This window comes from Octopus bimaculoides, chromosome 25 (genome assembly GCF_001194135.2).
Source record: "Octopus bimaculoides isolate UCB-OBI-ISO-001 chromosome 25, ASM119413v2, whole genome shotgun sequence".
NCBI classification, from domain to species: Eukaryota; Metazoa; Mollusca; class Cephalopoda; order Octopoda; family Octopodidae; genus Octopus; species Octopus bimaculoides.
The window spans coordinates 34,723,900-34,741,883 of NC_069005.1; the positions used below are offsets into that span (position 1 = coordinate 34,723,900).

Here is a 17,984-nt window from a genome sequence, read left to right on the forward strand (position 1 = left end):
GTGGCTGTGGTTGAAAAAGATACACTATGTCCAGCAATACGACGAACTTGACCCGACGGACGTTTTAGGTCCTCGTTGTTGCACTCGACAGTGGGGGAGGTCACATTAAAAGATGCTGTCGAAATATTAGTAACAGTAGCACCCCAGATGAACTAACAGTAGCACCCCAGATGAACTAACGAACTGTGGAGTTCGGAAAGGAGATCATCTCGTCCGAGTGTGCGTCATTGCTGGAAGCTTGTCCATCGGGTTTCGACATTGGCTGACGTTGGCGTTCGGTTAAATATATTATTTCAGTGAATTTCGGTAAGCTTCTGGCACGAGAACGCGTGCTTGATCGCATATATCGTAACCTTTGACACACGTCTGTGCCAACTTGGACAGCACCATTGTCCAGTTTGTTACTTGTCTGGAACAAGTGAGAAACAACTGAGCCGTGCACCAACTTATCAACAAAATGTTGTTGATTTCCTGTAAGGCCTGTGTCTGAGTAGCACCGCATGGGGCCTGTAACGGGTCAGGTCGCCTGACCTTCCACTGTCATCGTATTCTCATCACTACACGCCATGCTGCACCGCTTCACAGGATCATTCCGAACACTCCACGTTACACAAAAAAAACTGCTTGTTTTGGAATAATGGGCGGCATTTTCCTGGAGGTGGAGGAGACGGCCTTTGCAGGGTCTTTAAGACTGGTGGGAAGAAATTATCTTCAAACCCAAACATGTGTCTCGATAAAAGCAGCCAAGGCGCCATCTGGTATTTAAGTTGTTTATAAAATGGTAAGAGCAGGGTTAATATGTTGTCGTGGAACCTCTTCCCTGGGATGTTGTGGTGTCGTGGCAACGACCTCTGGCCAGAGGGATAGTAGCAGTAGGCGTTAGTATTGGGGTTGCAGAGAGAGAGAGAGGAGTGTTGTTTACGATTTGGAAACTGACTCCTGTTTATCTTCAAACACAACACACACTACTGAACAACAAGTGTGCTAATATATATGCCTCACCAGTGTATACACATTAATAAAATTGATTTCTTTTCTTTTTATTTATAAATTACAATATAAGTTGTTAATCTGTCGTGTATATATATATATATACATGACAGATTTGTGTGTGTATGTATGCTGGCTTTTTTCAGTAGGTTCCGCCAAACCCTGTGGTGGTGTGACCAATTGAAGCACTTGTTGGTGCATTGATTTTTTTTTTCTAGTTTTTCTTTCGTTATATTCCTGTTTATATTTTGAATAAAAAAAAACACCAGTCCAATACTGATATATACGCAATTATAAAAACACAAGCCATATAATAATTAGGGAACATTTAAACATGTTGGTGCCTCAGTAACAATTACATCTAAAAATGTTTTTTCTTAAATCTCATTTGTTTGCATTTACTTAAATATAGCTGAGGCATATATTGCTGTCGTGCACGGAACGACATCTACCTATCTATACACACACACACACACACACACACATATATATATATATATATATATATATATATATATATATATATTGTGCACCTAAATCACAAAACCCTAAATTTCAGTTACAGAAATCTAAAATCAGTAAAAGTGCATGTAGCGGAAGTCCTGTTTACAGATTTCTGTATCAATGCGCACGTCTTATATATAGTTTAATAGTTTAATTACAAAAAAAAAACCAATTGATGTAAAATTAATAAAGAAATAATTAAACATGTATTGCTATTTTTGATTTTATTTAAAATTTTGCAAAACTTTGAATTTTTTCCCCTTAATATTTGATTCTGATGAATGGAACTATTTATTGTTGTTTATGGTTTTTTTTCAGTTAAACGGAAGTGAAGAGAAGAGAGAGAGAGAAAGGTTTGTGGGTTTTTTCGGTGGATTTTGTTGGATTTTGTCCGAAGCTGAACCAATAAAATGTCTTTAGATGCTGTTCCGAAAGATATGAGGAACCTGCGGGCTTGCCTGCTGTGTTCCTTAGTTAAGGTAAGGTCTCTCATTTCCATTAAAACTGCTGTTCTTCATGTTATCCTCTCTCATCTCACATGTGTTGAACTCCACACTCTCTCTTGTTACCGGAATCCTATCAATCCTCTTTTATTTATTATACACACAAACATTATGTTATATTATATTTTACCTATGTGTGTATATATATATATATCGTTTGAAATGGTGTACAAATTTTATATATTAAGAAAAAAGCAAATAGTCAGAATTTGGATAATTATTTATTTCGCTTCAGAGAGATTCGTCTCTGAAACGAGACGAAAAGACTAAATGAATAATTATCCAAATTATGACTACCATTCTTTTTCTTTATATATATAGAGATATATAATGTGTGTGTGTGTATATATTATCATACCTCTACACAAAGTCGGTGGGGTACAGATGTGCAGGTATGTCCGTGTGTATATATATATATATATAGGCGGACGTGTATACATAGACGTGGACTTAACGAGGCTGTTTAGTTTGCTAGAAACAACAGTCATATTTTTCAAATTACACTGTTAAAAAAAGAATGGTCACGGCTAGAACGCCTTTTAATCCTAGGCCTGCTTGGTGTAACCCTGCTCTGTTTATACTTCAATGTGTCCTGTTTTTACTTGGACGCGTTTCAAGACTGACAGGAACGACACAAGTTCACCGAGTTTCTTCTTCCATTAAAAAGTCTTTTATGAAATCTGGTTTTTGTGAGATGTTCTTTCTGGTTAGATTTGGGGGAATTATCTCTCATCCTCTTAACAGTACAATAAACAGTTCTCTTGATCCTGGTTATTTGTGGAAGAATTAAACTAATCCTTAAGTGTACAAGTTCAAATCGAAATCTCGGTTGTTATTCTGAAGTCAATCCAGACCCAGCTGTGATCATCCTGTCCTTTTTTCCCCCGTCATAGTCTATCTAGGACTCCATTATTTCGTGTATCGGCGGAATGCTGCTTTAAGCACGCCTTATAACCCCTCAACTTTATTTTATTTTTTTGGAAGGTTTTTGTATAATCGTATGAATTCCGGTGTGTAGAACACAAATTCGCCAAAATTGTCTGAAAATACCAAAATATGAAAAATCCGGGATTATGTGGTGTCTTTCCTTTCTGAAGACGATAGGAGGAGAAATGAAGGGAATTCAGTAGTTATTTCGGTCAATATACAGATATTTAACCGTTATTTCTAGCAGACGGTACAACCACATCGATGCTCTCTCGGCAGCAGCTAACTGATGCTAGAAACAACAGCTGGTGGGTGCGGGGTGTGTGAATATTTTGATCAACTTGTGGTCCCAGTGGGAAGACGTCAGCTACCACATCACCACCACCACCACTCATTAATTAATTAAACTTGTTACCTCATTATCAACTTAATTAGGACTTCATCTGCTATTTTAGTATCATTACCTTATGCTCTCACTTCATCTCTTTTTTTTTTCGTTGCTATGACAACTCTTGTATCTTCAACTTAATGTGCTTTTGGCTGTTTCTTCTCACAATTTTACTCCCTCCAAATTGGGACACCACACTCTCCATCCACCCCGACTTCATTGAGTAGCCCTTCGATATTGGTAGGCATCATTCACCCACACAACCTTCCAGTATGGCATAAAGAGGGCAATCCATGGATTTAATAACAACGAGGTTGATACTAATTCCAATATATCATTCATCATCATCATCATCGTTTAACGTCCGCCTTCCATGCTAGCATGGGTTGGACGATTTGACTGAGGACTGGCAAGCCAGAAGGCTACACCAGGCTCCAATCTGATCTGGCAGAGTTTCTACAGCTGGATGCCCTTCCTAACGCCAACCACTCCAAGAGTGTAGTGGGTGCTTTTACATGCCACCAGCAAGTTGAAGAGAAACAGATGCGGATGGGGATAAACACTGGGTAGTAATTGGGTGGAACAGTTAAATGCCATCAACTGAATGGTTTTTTACTCTGTTTTATTTTCAGACATTTGACCAGTTTGAGTATGAAGGTTGTGACAATTGTGATGATCATTTACATATGAAGAATAACCGAGATGCCGTCTATGTCTGCACCAGTTCCAACTTTGATGGGTAAATATTATTAAAATCTTTATCTTTTACTTGTTTCAGTCATTAGACTCTGGCCATACTGGGGCACCGCCTTGAACAATTTGCTTTTAGTCGAATGAATCGATGCCACTAATTATTTTTGTTGTCAAACCTGGTTTTTATTCTGTCAGTTTCTTTTGCCGAACCGCTAAGGAGATATAAACAGAGACATATGACGGGCTTCTTTCAGTTTCCGTCTACCAAATCTACTCACAAGGCTTTAGTCAGCCCGATGCCATAGTGAGAGACACTTGCCCAGGGTGTCACGATGGAGAACTGAACACAGAACCATGTAGTTGGGAGAAAAAGCTTCTTACCACACAACCACACCTGCATGTCCATGGAGTATAACACTTTGAAGGGTTTTACAAATCCCTGGCCCCTGGTGGTCAAAAGAGTTTGGCATCAGCCTGGCTTCTTTTCAGGAATATGGTTTGCTTCAGTTTCCATGATAAACTTATTTAACTGCGAAGTTCTCCCAGTCATGGCTGGTGGAGTCTAATAAAGTCCTGGGGCCATCAGAAACCATAGATGTTTGATCAGATTATGGTCTCTGGTCTAGAGACCAATCATGTGTGTGTTTCTATGGCTACCACTCCTGACCCCAAATGCAACACTTACTGAACTGATGATGGACATCAAGATTATAACCAATCTGGATTCAAACAACTGTTCTCTGTTTCACACATGTGAAGCTCGTTTTTGTTACTCTTCTTTGGCATTTATTTATTCCCAACAACATCCATCCCTGACATGACCAACCTTATCTATTCATTCATCTCACCTACTAACTATTCCTGCTGCGACAGTGAACCATCTGCCTGACTTTTTTTTTTTTTTCTTATCTTTACTTGCTCTTAGAACTGTACAGCTGGTCCCTGTAGAGTCTGTTTGGCATAGGCCCTCCCCCCTCCACCTCCAGGCCTTTTTTCTGTTTAGTGCTAAAAGCAAGAGGGCTGCTATCGTTACGCATACATGCTTCTCTCTCTTATCACATGCGAACCTTTCTCTGCTCATCATCATCATCATCATTCCACTTTCTGTACTGGCACAGGTTGAGCTGACCATTATGGTTAGAATCAGCACATATTTGAGGGAGCCATGTGCTTATGGAGGCAGGGGGGGGGGGTCTTGTCTCTTGTTTTTGGTTTGGTTTCGGTTGTTGGATGCTCTACCTGACTTCATCTTACAGTGTGTTGGGTGCATTTTTTATGGCACCAGGGTAACCATGCCCTCTACAAGGGACCTCCTAACTCCATGTGTCTGCTCCCTCACTGGCCCCTTTACTGAGTGAGGATGATAGGAGTGAGTAGTTTCATATAGACAAGGCAAGATGGTGGGGAGGTGACACGGGGGATTGGGCAGTGACAGAGGCCCAAGATGGAGCCTGGTGTAGCCATCTGGTTTCACCAGTCCTCAGTCAAATCGTCCAACCCATGCTAGCATGGAAAGCGGACGTTAAACGATGATGATGATGATGACGACTCTAAGGCTCTTCGATTCTATTCCTTGCTTCCACACCTGATGCATATATATATATATGCCTATTGATACACTATATATATGTATATATATTTATGTGTGTGTATAAACATAACATTTTTGCCCTGCTCAGACAGGTGAGCAAGTCTTCTCCCATTATTATGTGTTGCCATTTATTCTTTTTGTCATCTCATCCATAAGACATGACAGCTTCAGGCCTGCCATTGCCACACTCCGTCCCAAGTCTACCTTGGTTTCCCTTTTCCACATTTACTTTTGCGCTCACATCTCCCTTCCTTTCACATCCAAACCAATGCACTCCACTTCACCCGATTCCTTTTTTGCTCAGTTTTCCCCTCAATTCTCTACTTAATTAGTATCATTTCACACCTAACGAAGCGTCCCTGCTTACTTTGTTTCTAGCTTGTGCAGAGACCTTTTATTGTTCAAGGCCCCAATCTCCCTCTCATGCAGCAATTACACTTTGCACCCTAGACCTTCACTTTAAGAGAAGGCTTTGTTGCCAGCAGAGGTAACAACTCCCTGAACATTTCCCAATTAGCTCTCACTCTGGCCTCAATGTTCTCAGAACACCTACCCCTCCCCCCACTACTAGTTAGGTCCTTGGGTAACAGATGCTACTTCTAGAGGGCCTCCTGAGCATTGGATAGTCTGTTTCATAATTGCTCTTGGTACTTTCTGCCCCTGTGTACCTTCTCTGTTGTTATCTTCACCCTGTCACCTCTCCACATATCAAATCTAGCCATTTCCCTGATGGTAACAGGATCCTGTCTTACCTTAATCTTTTACTAAATTCACTCTGAGACCTCTTCATTCCAGTGTCTGGGATTCCTTTCCCAATTCTACGACACATTCAGCTACAAAAGCTGGGTCATCAGCATCAAGAAACTCTCCTGGGCAGCTGGAGGTTTGCTGTGGCTTTGGAGGACTTATAAACAACAAAAGGACTCTGGTGTACCCACCACCTTCACTTCTCTGTCTCGCACTTTGCACAGGCCATTCATCTATTCCAGACTTGCTTTTTTTTTGAGCAAGGAACCCTTTCAAAAGCCAGGGATAGGGGTTTCTTTTTAGCTAAGCTAGATAGTTCTCCTATATCTGTCTCACAAGGAAGTACAGATCAGTAAATTTACAACTATTTATAAATGCAGATAAATGGATCCATGTTGACATAGATTTCTTCCATCCATGGTACCATTGCACAACATTTTTAGACAATATGAAACCTGTCATGTGGCTATTTCATTTACTTTTCATGGTGAGGCTGAAAACTCCATGTCTTTTTCAAAATATGTAAATGATATTTCAAATTATTATTATTATTATTATTGTTGTTGTGTATTGTAATATGAATCCATGCGTTGTCAGCACATCAGGTTGATCGGTTTAGCTGAGTTCTTGGTGGTGGACATTGTGTGTAGTAATAACAATATATATATATACACACACACACATACATATATATATATGTGTATGTCTATATAGGTGCAGGCCTGGTTGAATGGTTCAGAAGCTCACTTTGCAACAACATAGTTTTGGTTTCAGTTCCACTGTACAGCACCTTGGCAGGGGAGGGAAGGTTTCTTCTACTTATTGTTCCTGGTCAACCCAGGAACCCTTGGGGTTGAATTTGGTCTCCCCCTCCACCACCACCACCACTGGTCTGCTTTGTCTTGATTTTTTATGTTTTATTGTTTTTCTTTTGTTTCTTTTTCCAAGGTTAATATCAATGATGGGACCTGAAGACAGTTGGGTGGCAAAATGGCAGAGAATTAGTAAGTATCTCTCTCTATATCTCTCGTGTAGTTGATAGTAATGGTAACAACTGCCTACTCAGTTGAGCCCCTCCCCATTATATCACTGGTATACTCTTCTTAATCCTGCTAAGCATTGTGCTCCTCATTCAGCAATGTCCGAGAGTCTCCACATGCTCATTTGACTAAATTTAGTGTGTTTGGTCATGGCTGGATTCCCATTGATCTTAGCTCTAAACTGCTAATAAACAACATCAATCCAGGATATTTCCTCTCACATTATCCAGGGCTATTTTTTACGTTTTGAGGAATATTTTGTTGCTTTTTTTTTTTCTAGGAATCCCAATAACTCTCCTGTTCTTCTACAAACTCCACCCCACCCCCCTGTAAGCATCTGGCCATAGAGCCATGCCTCTGTAGACATTGGAGCCTGACTCATCGGGGTCCTGTCAAACCATCCGACCTTGATCAGCGGAGAAGGTGGACATTAAATGGTAATGATGATGATTGTGTGGGAGGGGGGAGATTGAGGTGCATTCTGAGATATTTTCAGTAACAAAACTTTATTATTATGAAGCAAAAACATGGTATCAATGGAAATAGGAACTGTTCAGAATTAGAGACCGCTTCCAACAGGGAATGGTTTGGAAAACAAAATAAATATGCTTTTTTTCACACACAATCGTTTGCTGTGGTGTTGCTTTGTCCATGTTGGCCAGTGAATGTCTTGGATCTCAGCAGGAAATACTTGTTAGCTGTAAAGAGAGAAAAATGTTATTTTGAAGAAAAGTTGTAGTTTTGTGATTAATAATAATAATCCATCAAGAAGGTAGGGGGTCAGTTGTTGTCTTAGGGTTGTTTTAATTAAGTGGGGGAGGAAGAGGAGGGATTAAATGGGCTGGTGTCCTCTTTTCTGTGGTTCCTTTGTTAAGGTATAAAAGTCCTCTCAGTTTGCTTGGCTGGCAACAGGTTCCACCCCGATTTGATAGTTGTTGAAAATAATCAACATGAATCTCCTCTGCCCAGTTTTTGGGAATCAGTCAAAGGACCACAATCCTATTCACTTACTGGGGATCAGGTGTGATTGTTCTCTAGACAGGATGGGGTCAACCCTGGGCTAGCTGACCCTTGGGTAAAAGTATTTCAACCATGCCCATCCTTCTCTTATTTGCAGGGCTTAATTTTTGAAGAGAATAGACTGATTTGAGGGACATTTCACTGATATTTCTTACAGACTCCCAATGTTGACTCAGTTTTAAAACTTCATATGGAACCCGTGAATGGAAGAAACACCCCCCCCCCCCACTGCCCCAATATTTCTGTACAAAGGGGGGGGGGACAAGAAATAAAGGAGTATTAAACTCTCTCCCCCCCTCCCCCCATATACCTCAGTATAAACTCACTGATGACATTTCAATAAACTTATTACAATTCTGCTCAACTTGTTTGTTTTATTTCATACCAGTGATATACTCTGGTTCAATCCATTATTCCCATTGTGGGGCACCGTAATATATTTTGGTGAGGCAATGCATAGGGTTATACACAGTGTTTTAGTATACGAATAGAGGGGGGGGCAATTCAAGAATGAATTTTAAAAAAAAAATTCCTTACATCCCCCTCCTGATCAATTTTATCAATTTTGACACTTTAGAGACATCAGATCTTTTATCTTATTCATAAGATCTGATGTCTCTAAAGTGTCAAAATTGATTTTTCCTTTGATATATATAGTTAGTGGTGGTGCTATGTGAAGACATTTATTTGTCAGATTAGATCTGTCACTCCCTGTTACCTTTTAAACCGTAAATGATTTTGGGAAATGCATGAACATCATCAAATCCTGTTTTCTGGTCTCTTATATAAATTCTTTCTTTCTTTCAGGTCGTTTTTCTAAAGGTTGTTACGCAATCTCTGTAACCGGTCGTCTTCCTCCAAATGTTGTCAAAGATTTGAAACGCAAAGGAATCTCCTACAGGCCCCGAGACACCAGTACAAGAGCTTGAGGTGGGGGAACCCCTCACCTTTTTTGTCACCTCATCACATTTTCATCTCTCATTCAAATCATTCCCCCCACTTCTTCCAGTGTAAATAAATAAAAAAACAAAAGAACATTTTTGTCTTTTAATTTGTATCTCATTCAGTTGAGGAAGTGTGTGTATATATTCATATGTATACATGTATACATATACATATGTATGTATATATATATAAATATATTAGAATTATATATAATTATATATATATTTGTATATATATGCATATGTGTATGTATGTCAGGCTCAATAAATTAAGTACCAGTGAAACACTGGGGTCAATGCAACTGACTAGTCCCCTCCCGCATAATTTCAGGCCTTGTACCTGTGGAAGAAAGGATTATTATTATTATTTATGTATCTATCTATTTAGTAATAAATTGAAAACCAAAAAGGCAAATTACAAAGCCCCCACTTACCTGGTGGTGTTGTTGCCTAAATTTATTAAATATCTGAAATATTTGAATAATTTAACTTAAATAGAAAAAAAGGCAATGAAAGTCACCACTTACCCACTGTTGTTGTTGTCCAAATTGTTTAAATAGTTTTGTTGAAGAAATGCCATAATTTGTGGCAAATTCCTCTCTTCAACTGTTGCCGGTCGAATGCTGATACAGTGAAGCCTTTTGGTTTTATTATCAATCATTCCAACACACCTGGGGGGAAGAGAACGGGTTGAGGGGGCAGAGGGGAGAACAGGAAAAGAAAATACTGAAATAAGTAAAAGATTTGCAATTTATTTAGAAAACCTGTTGAAACAAAAGAGATTAAAACATACGGGTTCAATGGTGGACCAATATTCATCCCAGGGTTTACCAGCATCCCTATTATACCATCTGGATGGTAGAGCTAAACTATCATCTGGTTTTTGTAGAGTCAACTCAGATGGAAATATTTGGTACAAATGTCTGGACTGAAAATAACTTCCTGGAGACAAGGAATAAACGCCATAGGCACTGTGCCTCCTTCCCAAAAACTCTGCATGGCACTGTGTGACACGGAGTGGTGAATGAGTGTGAGTACATGTTTTAAAAAAACATTCTGTGCAATTCATGTTGCCTTATTTAGAAAACTGTTGTTGGATGAGACATATTTAGCCAATTTCAAGCAGCCTGCCATGACCACCTCACAGAACAGTGGATTCTGAGAGAGAGAGAGAATAACTGACTCCAATATTTGATTGGCACTTTATTTTTTTTTTCGACACTGGATGGCTGAAAGATAAAGTTGACCTCAATGGGATTTGAACCAAAATTTAGCATAAAAGTTAATGGAAGACATTTCTCCAAACCTTTTTGAGTGGATTTGGTTGACAGAAACTAGAAGAAGCCTGTTGTGTGTATGTGTCTGTTGGACAGATATCCAGCCATAAAAACCATGCCAAAATAGACAGAGGGGTTTGGTGCAGTCCTCTGGCTTGCCAGCTCCGGTCAAACTGTCCAACCCATGCCAGCATGGAAGACAGATGTTAATTGATGATGATGATGATGTGTGTGTGTGTGTGCATGTATATTTTTGGCATTCCATGATGGCTGTAAACAAGCGTCTCTGTCATACATGCAATGTTTGTTTCGAAAAAGATACCTGGTCATGAGGAAGCATTAACTTGAAAACAGGTGAGGAAAGGCCTCTGGCCAAAGAAAATTTGCTTCAATAAATTCCATTTCACTCAAGCAAGCATGGAGAAGTGAACATTAAAAGCTGATGGTGTTGTGATGAGATGGATGGAGATGGAGAATGGATAGATAGACAGATAGAGATAAATAGATAGATAGATAGAGATAAATAGATAGACAGACAGATAGAAATAGATAGACAAATAGAGATAGATGGATAGAGAAAGCATGAAAAAATGGACATTAAATAATGGTGATATATAAATAGATCCATCCATACATACATATACACACACATATATCAATAGATATAGGAGGAGATAAACGTATTGATATAAATAATACTGATCTATTAGGAAGCTAAGACTTGTTACATATTGTTTGTGTTGTAAGCAAACTCTTTTGAATGCAACTGACGTTTTAAAATTCTGTCAGAATTAACGAGAAAGGTTGCTAACATAAATAAGACTAGACTTAATGAGTTTCTATCAGCTGCTGAGTAATGTAGCTTGTGTTCCATTATGGCCACACAGGTGATACTATGTCATTGATAAATGGTAATGAGGATTTCCACACTGTCCACAAGACTATTACCACCACCACCACCACTACTTATCTTTAACTTTCTCACACTGCTTCTAAATAAACTAAGAGGCTTTGGATAGGTTAAACAGGAGTTTGTAATGGATTATACAAGTGTTTACTGATGCAGTTACATACGTACCACCACCACCAATTATTAGTAGATTACAGGTATCATCATCATCATCATTAGTATTTATGCTCACAATACAGGAGTCCATGCCAGGTATTTTTTCGGCAAAATACTCCCTGTATCATGAAGCCTTGTTTTGTATTGATTCAGTTATTTTACTCACATCAGGAATGATTGGAAAGTTGATCCACAATATTCGGGATTGATTGGTCAAGTTGAGAAAATGCAGGACTGAGAAGCATAAGATATGGGCAAAATGTTAAAAGCTATTGATTAAATTAACAACCAGGTCTAACTGGATGGACATGATACACACAACATGCAACCAGGTGAGGATACATAACCATTCACACTACAGATTTACAGACAGAAATATAAAAAAAGACGAAATGATACAACACTGAGAGGGAAGATTTCACATAAAAACATTGGAAATTCTGAAAAGAAAGAAAGGGAAAGAAAGAAAGAAGGGCAGGAAAGTGTAGCTAAATATATATTTAAGGAATTTTAAAAATGTTAATATGATGAAATTTAATGAAGTTGGAGAATCTAGTTTATTGCTTTCACAGGTCAGAGTTCAAATCCCAGAGTGGAGTCAAATATTAGCTTTTACTCTGCTGGGATCACAATATTTATAACTATATTAGGGTCATAGAAAGCACTAAATTCTGCCCAATTCTTTGATCCTCTAAATTCAGACATATCTGCTTACAATAAAATAAAAATAAAATTGCTACTACTACTACTACTACTATTACTGCTGTTGTTGTTGTTGTTTAGGGCTGCAAGGTGGCAGAAATGTTAGCAAAGACTGGACAAACTACTGCCAAGAATATCCATCTTTACGTCCTACTTTCAAATTCCACCAAAGCCAATCATCCTACCAGGATTGATAAGTACCAGTCAAGCACTGGGGTCAATGTAATTGACTTTCTCCTCCCCTCAAACTGGCTTCCTCACAGTTGTCAAAGCAATGGGAAATACTTATACAAGATACTGTACATTAAGGATTAAACTCAAAGCTTGCAAAGACAATCTTCTTAACAACAGTCTCCTTCTGTGTTAATCTACCCCACCCCACCCCCATTGATTTATAGAAGAATTTAATCATAGGATAACATGGTAATAAACTGCCATGTCTGAGACTTCATTCCCCTCATGGAACTACCATGAGATTTCTCCAAAACAGAATGTAAGGAATTCTAAATATGGGAAAACCATTCAATGGATATTTACGTAGAAGTCACAAAAGAAATTTCCCCAATTGGGACTTGGTCCCCGTGCAACCAGATTCCCAATAAATCTCGAATAGTGAATGTGTTAAATACCATATCACATTAAACATAAAAGTTTAAAATGAGAGAGAGAACAGTAGCAGACATGGGCAACAATAAACATGTCTGTGGCTGACGGAATAAATTCATAAAAAATATTGTAGTTTCCCCACTGATTGGCTCTTCTTCTTTTTAGGGTCACAAGAGACTTTAGCCCCTCAGTAATTACTGATACTCTACAAAGCTCAAGTGAGATCCACAATGGAATATTGTCCACAGTTGAAGAGGCTTCTGCTGCACATTCAGAAAAGGACCACCTGACTGGTTAGCATAAAGTCCTTCACAGACACACTTTAACCCCTGGTGTGCTGTCTCCTCTCTCTGCTTCTAGAAATGGCCTCTGCTCCTTGGAATTGGTTGGGTCCATGGCCCCTGCACCACACAGGTCTTCCCATCTGAATCGAACCTCCTCCTCTCGTCACCCTTGTTGTAGTCAACCCTGCCAGGCCCTACACTAATCACAATGGTCATCCTCTGGAACTCTCTCCCTGCTCATGTCTCTTTTGTAGCTGTTAACTTATAAAAGTTCAAAAGGGAGACTAACAGTATCAACCTTGCTGGTTTAGAAGGGTCTGTAAAGGGCTTAACTATCATCCCTTCCCCTACACCAAGCAGATGTAGAAAAAAAGAAAAATAACTAAATACAATACACAGCTATTAAACGTGTAACACACAACTATAGACACACACACACACACACACACACACGCAATAATGCTACAATAATATGGTGAGAGCCAGTAGCCTTGCCTGGCATTAATAAATATTGCAAGTGAGATATAGTGCTTCCTGAAATTTGAAGTGGACAGTTGTTTCAAGTGTAGTGACATGCAGAAAGCAGTATCAAGTAGTTGAAGCATGTAAAAGACATCTTCATTATATTGTTATGTTCAGTGAAGAGAGAAAACAAACAGGTTTGATATGGACAGCAGTACAAGCGAGTGGAGTGGTTCAGTGGCTGTGATTGTTTCGCCTTCACACAACAACTTGCAATACTAACACATCTCGTTAACTTTCAAAACACAAAAGCTAATACTTATTCTCATTGCTGCAACAGTGAAAGCAATTTAATCTTAACGATTCTGTCGAGGCAGATGTTTTCAAAGACCTCACTTGTAATTAAATAACAATGCACAGCTTTTATCTTTTACTGGTTTCAGTCATTAGACTGGCCATGCTGGGGCACAGCCTTCAAGAATTTTTATCCAAATGAATCAATACCAGGACTTATTATTATTTTATTTTATCAGTCTCTTTTGCCAAACTGCTAAGTCATGGGAAAATAAACATACCAACACTGGTTGTCAAATGGTGGCAGGGGACAAATACACACACACACACCTCCACGACCGTCTTTCAGTTTCTGTCTACCAAATCTACTCACAAAGCTTTGGTTGGTCCGAGGCTATAGTAGAAGACACTTGCCCAAGGTGCCCCACAGTGGGACTGAACCCAGAACCAAGCCATCTGGTTGGGAAGCAAACTTTTTACCACACTGCCCCGCCTGCACCTACAACTACATATCAACTAATAAAAAAGAAAAAAAAGGTAAGGAGGTCGTTGAATGATGTTTCACTGTGATACAATTACAACTTGACTGGTTGTATGAATTGGTCACAAATGTTTGAGAGGCTGGAGAAGAGTTAACCGTTTATATTATCTCATCAATAGTCATGATCGGTGTCATGACAAAGTACAATATAAAGTTGGTTTTGTTTTTTTTCTACCAATAAAACCTGTACAACTGACAAATATTCTCTTAGTTTCCTCTGCTCAGTTCCAAACATGGCTGAGTGGAGAGTAAACAGAAACAATCAGATCGGATTGGCTGGATTCCATTTTAGGCAGAAATCTATCACAATTCTCAAACTAAATTGTTTTATGTAAGAAATTTGTAACATTACAGCTAAGTTGTGACCTTCATGTTTTATCTTAATCTGGCAAACATGAAATAGTTTCTACAAGAAATCTAAAAAATACCAAATAAAAGTGGAATATTTTATTATTATTATTATTATTACTATTATTATACCAGTGAGACTGCGTTTACCATAGATTTTACAAAGACTTAATGTGCTCTAAGGACATTCATTGAAGACACCCAAATCCAATCTAACCAACGCTAGAGAGAACCAAATCTACAATGGAACCATTTAGAATCCCCCAGAGATAGGTTGACCAGTTTGCTGCTTGACATGAGGATATAGTTGGACGGTGCTGCCCCCAGCTCTTCTTCCTCACTGGTGACCAGTGACCTGTGAAGGACTGCAGATAGAGAAAGAAACCTGTTTTGCTGGCGAAGCTAAACAAGTACAGACATATCACAATAATTGTGGGAACGGTTAGGGAAGAGAGAGAACTGCTGGAAGAGTGGACATTATATCAGAAGCCAGGTCAGCAGATCAATAGAATTAGTGGAGAGTTGGAGGAAAATGATTTGTGATAGTTATATTCTGAGTTCAAATCTTGCTAAAATCCATTTTGCCTTTCCTCCTCCTTGTGGAGCCAATAAAATAAAGTAACAGTCAAGCCCTGGAGTTGATTCAATCAACTCTACTACTACTACTACTATTGTGCCTAGTACAATGATAGCTGGGTCTAACTGGCCCCTTAAAGCACAAATGACACCAAGAAGTTGTCATCAGGGATTCCTAACCATAGTTTCTTCTTTCTTGAAGAAATCTGAGAGAAGACCTCAGTCTCAGTTTATCAAATTCTAATTCCATCTCCTGCCGCCAACATCAGAACTGAATGGTTATAATAAGGCTGTTGTCAATAGTGCAAACAGCTAAAAGACTTACCTCAGCCAATGACCACGAATCAGTCGAGGTAACATCCTATCCTGGAAATTTAGAAGAAAAGAGAAACAAACAATATAAGAGAAACAATTTATTGGAACAAGAAACCAGGAGACACTGGAGAGAAATCACAGAGAAAACACATCCATCATTCTCTCTCTCATATATGTATATATATATATATAGATATATATCCCTTGCTGTCTAATGTTGCCAACATTGAATGCTAGATGTATTTTCCGATAAATTACTGACTGTTATAAACCACTTTAGATTTATTGATAATCCACCAAACAAACTCAGCAACTATTCCTGACCAAGATTTATTGAACTGTCAGTCTCAACTCAACTCTTCCAGTAATTCTAAACTTAAAATAATCTATTTCTTCTTTCCATTATCATTCCTAAGTCACTCAACTAAAATTGCTTTCCTCAGCAATCAGCTACAACATGCCAATGTTTGTGCTAGAGAGTGTTTACTCTGTGTGTGTGTGTGTGTGTGTCTATGGATAGAGTTCAGTGTGAAAGGGGATTATGCTGTGTACAAGGTGAACATTAAACGTTGGGACAAATTAGTAAAAGAGTCCAATTCAAGGAAACTAGTAATGACCAGCAGAGGTAAAAAGTAATACAAAGAGTTAAAGAGTTGTTGCTTGACTTGTTATAATAAACTACTTCACTCTGCTGTGACCAGAGACCATCAAACGTTGCAGTGAAGACAGTCAGAAACCAGCTCTGTGCTTCAATCCGTTGCCATCTCATTAAATATCTTCATCAAACTATTATATAAGGGGCGTTTTGATGACCCATTCACTTATATTTATTTTTCTTGTTAATTAATTATGCTACTTGCAGTAGAACTTTCATGTAAGTGTTTCCTTCAGTTTTGTAGCCCTAGTGGCACCCATCTCCCCACAGGATATGGGTGCCACACATTCTCAAGAGGCTGGTCTATCTTTGATAGGTTCCTCTCACCATCCCTTCTCACAGGGAAAGGTCAGAAGAGGATGAGTTTGGTTGCTGACCACATGACTATGAAAGGTTGTATTGGTTACAAACAGCAGGTTTCTATCAACCTGTGATGGAACTGCTCCCGATTTCTCTCTCTCACACACACACACACACACACATTTGGTAGCTCCAAGAGGTGACTTGATTTAATATCCTCTCTTGGTTCTGGTGTGTCTTTAACAATGGAACCACACTCCTGCTCCCTCTCCACCAATGACCAGCAAATATCATGGGCTCTGCCCCCTCTCGTTAAAACCTACACAGATTATATAATCCAGGATGCATAGCAAGTGACAACCTTGTCTGTATCATTAATATATAATATATACACACACACACACACACATGAACAATAGAATACCTACAGAAATGTGCACACAGAGAAACAGCAGCAGCAAAGACTCACAAATGCACATACAATCACAAGACAATACTGAAACTCCACTGGATACACATGTACAACAATAAGGGCATAATGCACACACACACACACACACACACACACACACACACAACAGCACTGACCTCCATAATATTGATACAAACTTATTGATTTCTATCTCATATAATGTCATTGAATTATAGTTTTTATCACATTCTGTTGATGATCAACATTGATATAGGGGTGGGGTATTGACAGTGAGGTGGGGAGACAGAGATATATAGTGGCAAGTTGAGGGGTGGAGGAGAGCTGATTCGTTTGTCATGTCTCCTCCCCCTTCACAGACAAATACACTGATGTGTTTTATAACAGTGTGAGAGTGTAACAGTATAAACACCAGGTTTGTTGATATGAAACATGGCTGGGTGAGGAAGGAGAGGAAATCATCATCATCATCATTGTCAAGGAGTCAGCAAAGGAACCTCTTCGTGGTTGTTTGACCTGCCAGAAATAGCAGTCAAATTTCCTTTGGCTCATACGTTATTGTATTTAGGAAAATAAAGAAAAAGTAGAAGTTGGTCACAACTGGGATGCTGCTGAATCACAGCCGACCTGGGGCTAAACAGTAGCACTAGCAGCTTCATCATCATCATCATCATCACTAGAAAGATAAATAGTATGATCATCTTCAGTGAAGTGTTGAGATATGATGACAACATGTAATGATATTTAGCAGTTGGGAGGGGGGGAGGGAGGGAGGCCAGGA

General features: G+C 39.0%; 2 protein-coding genes across 8 annotated transcripts in view; one reads left to right on the forward strand and one right to left on the reverse strand.

The window, feature by feature from the left end:
- LOC106869069 (transcription elongation factor SPT4) overlaps positions 1-9,438 on the forward strand; it is a 15,431-nt gene extending 5,993 nt beyond the window's left edge. For both annotated transcript variants that reach the window (XM_052976608.1, XM_014914589.2), the window contains exons 2-5: positions 1,813-1,973; positions 3,945-4,051; positions 7,292-7,347; positions 9,211-9,438. In XM_052976608.1, coding sequence (XP_052832568.1) covers positions 1,905-1,973; positions 3,945-4,051; positions 7,292-7,347; positions 9,211-9,332 — 354 coding nt within the window. In that variant the 5' untranslated portion in view covers positions 1,813-1,904 and the 3' untranslated portion in view covers positions 9,333-9,438. The remainder of the gene's footprint in view (positions 1-1,812; positions 1,974-3,944; positions 4,052-7,291; positions 7,348-9,210) is intronic.
- LOC106869068 (spermatogenesis-associated protein 22) overlaps positions 7,873-17,984 on the reverse strand; it is a 41,610-nt gene continuing 31,498 nt past the window's right edge. For all 6 annotated transcript variants that reach the window (XM_052976601.1, XM_014914587.2, XM_052976604.1 and 3 more), the window contains 3 exons: positions 15,829-15,869; positions 9,875-10,018; positions 7,873-8,081 (listed from right to left, as the gene is read on the reverse strand). In XM_052976601.1, the coding sequence (XP_052832561.1) occupies positions 8,078-8,081; positions 9,875-10,018; positions 15,829-15,869 (189 nt within the window). In that variant the 3' untranslated portion in view covers positions 7,873-8,077. The remainder of the gene's footprint in view (positions 8,082-9,874; positions 10,019-15,828; positions 15,870-17,984) is intronic.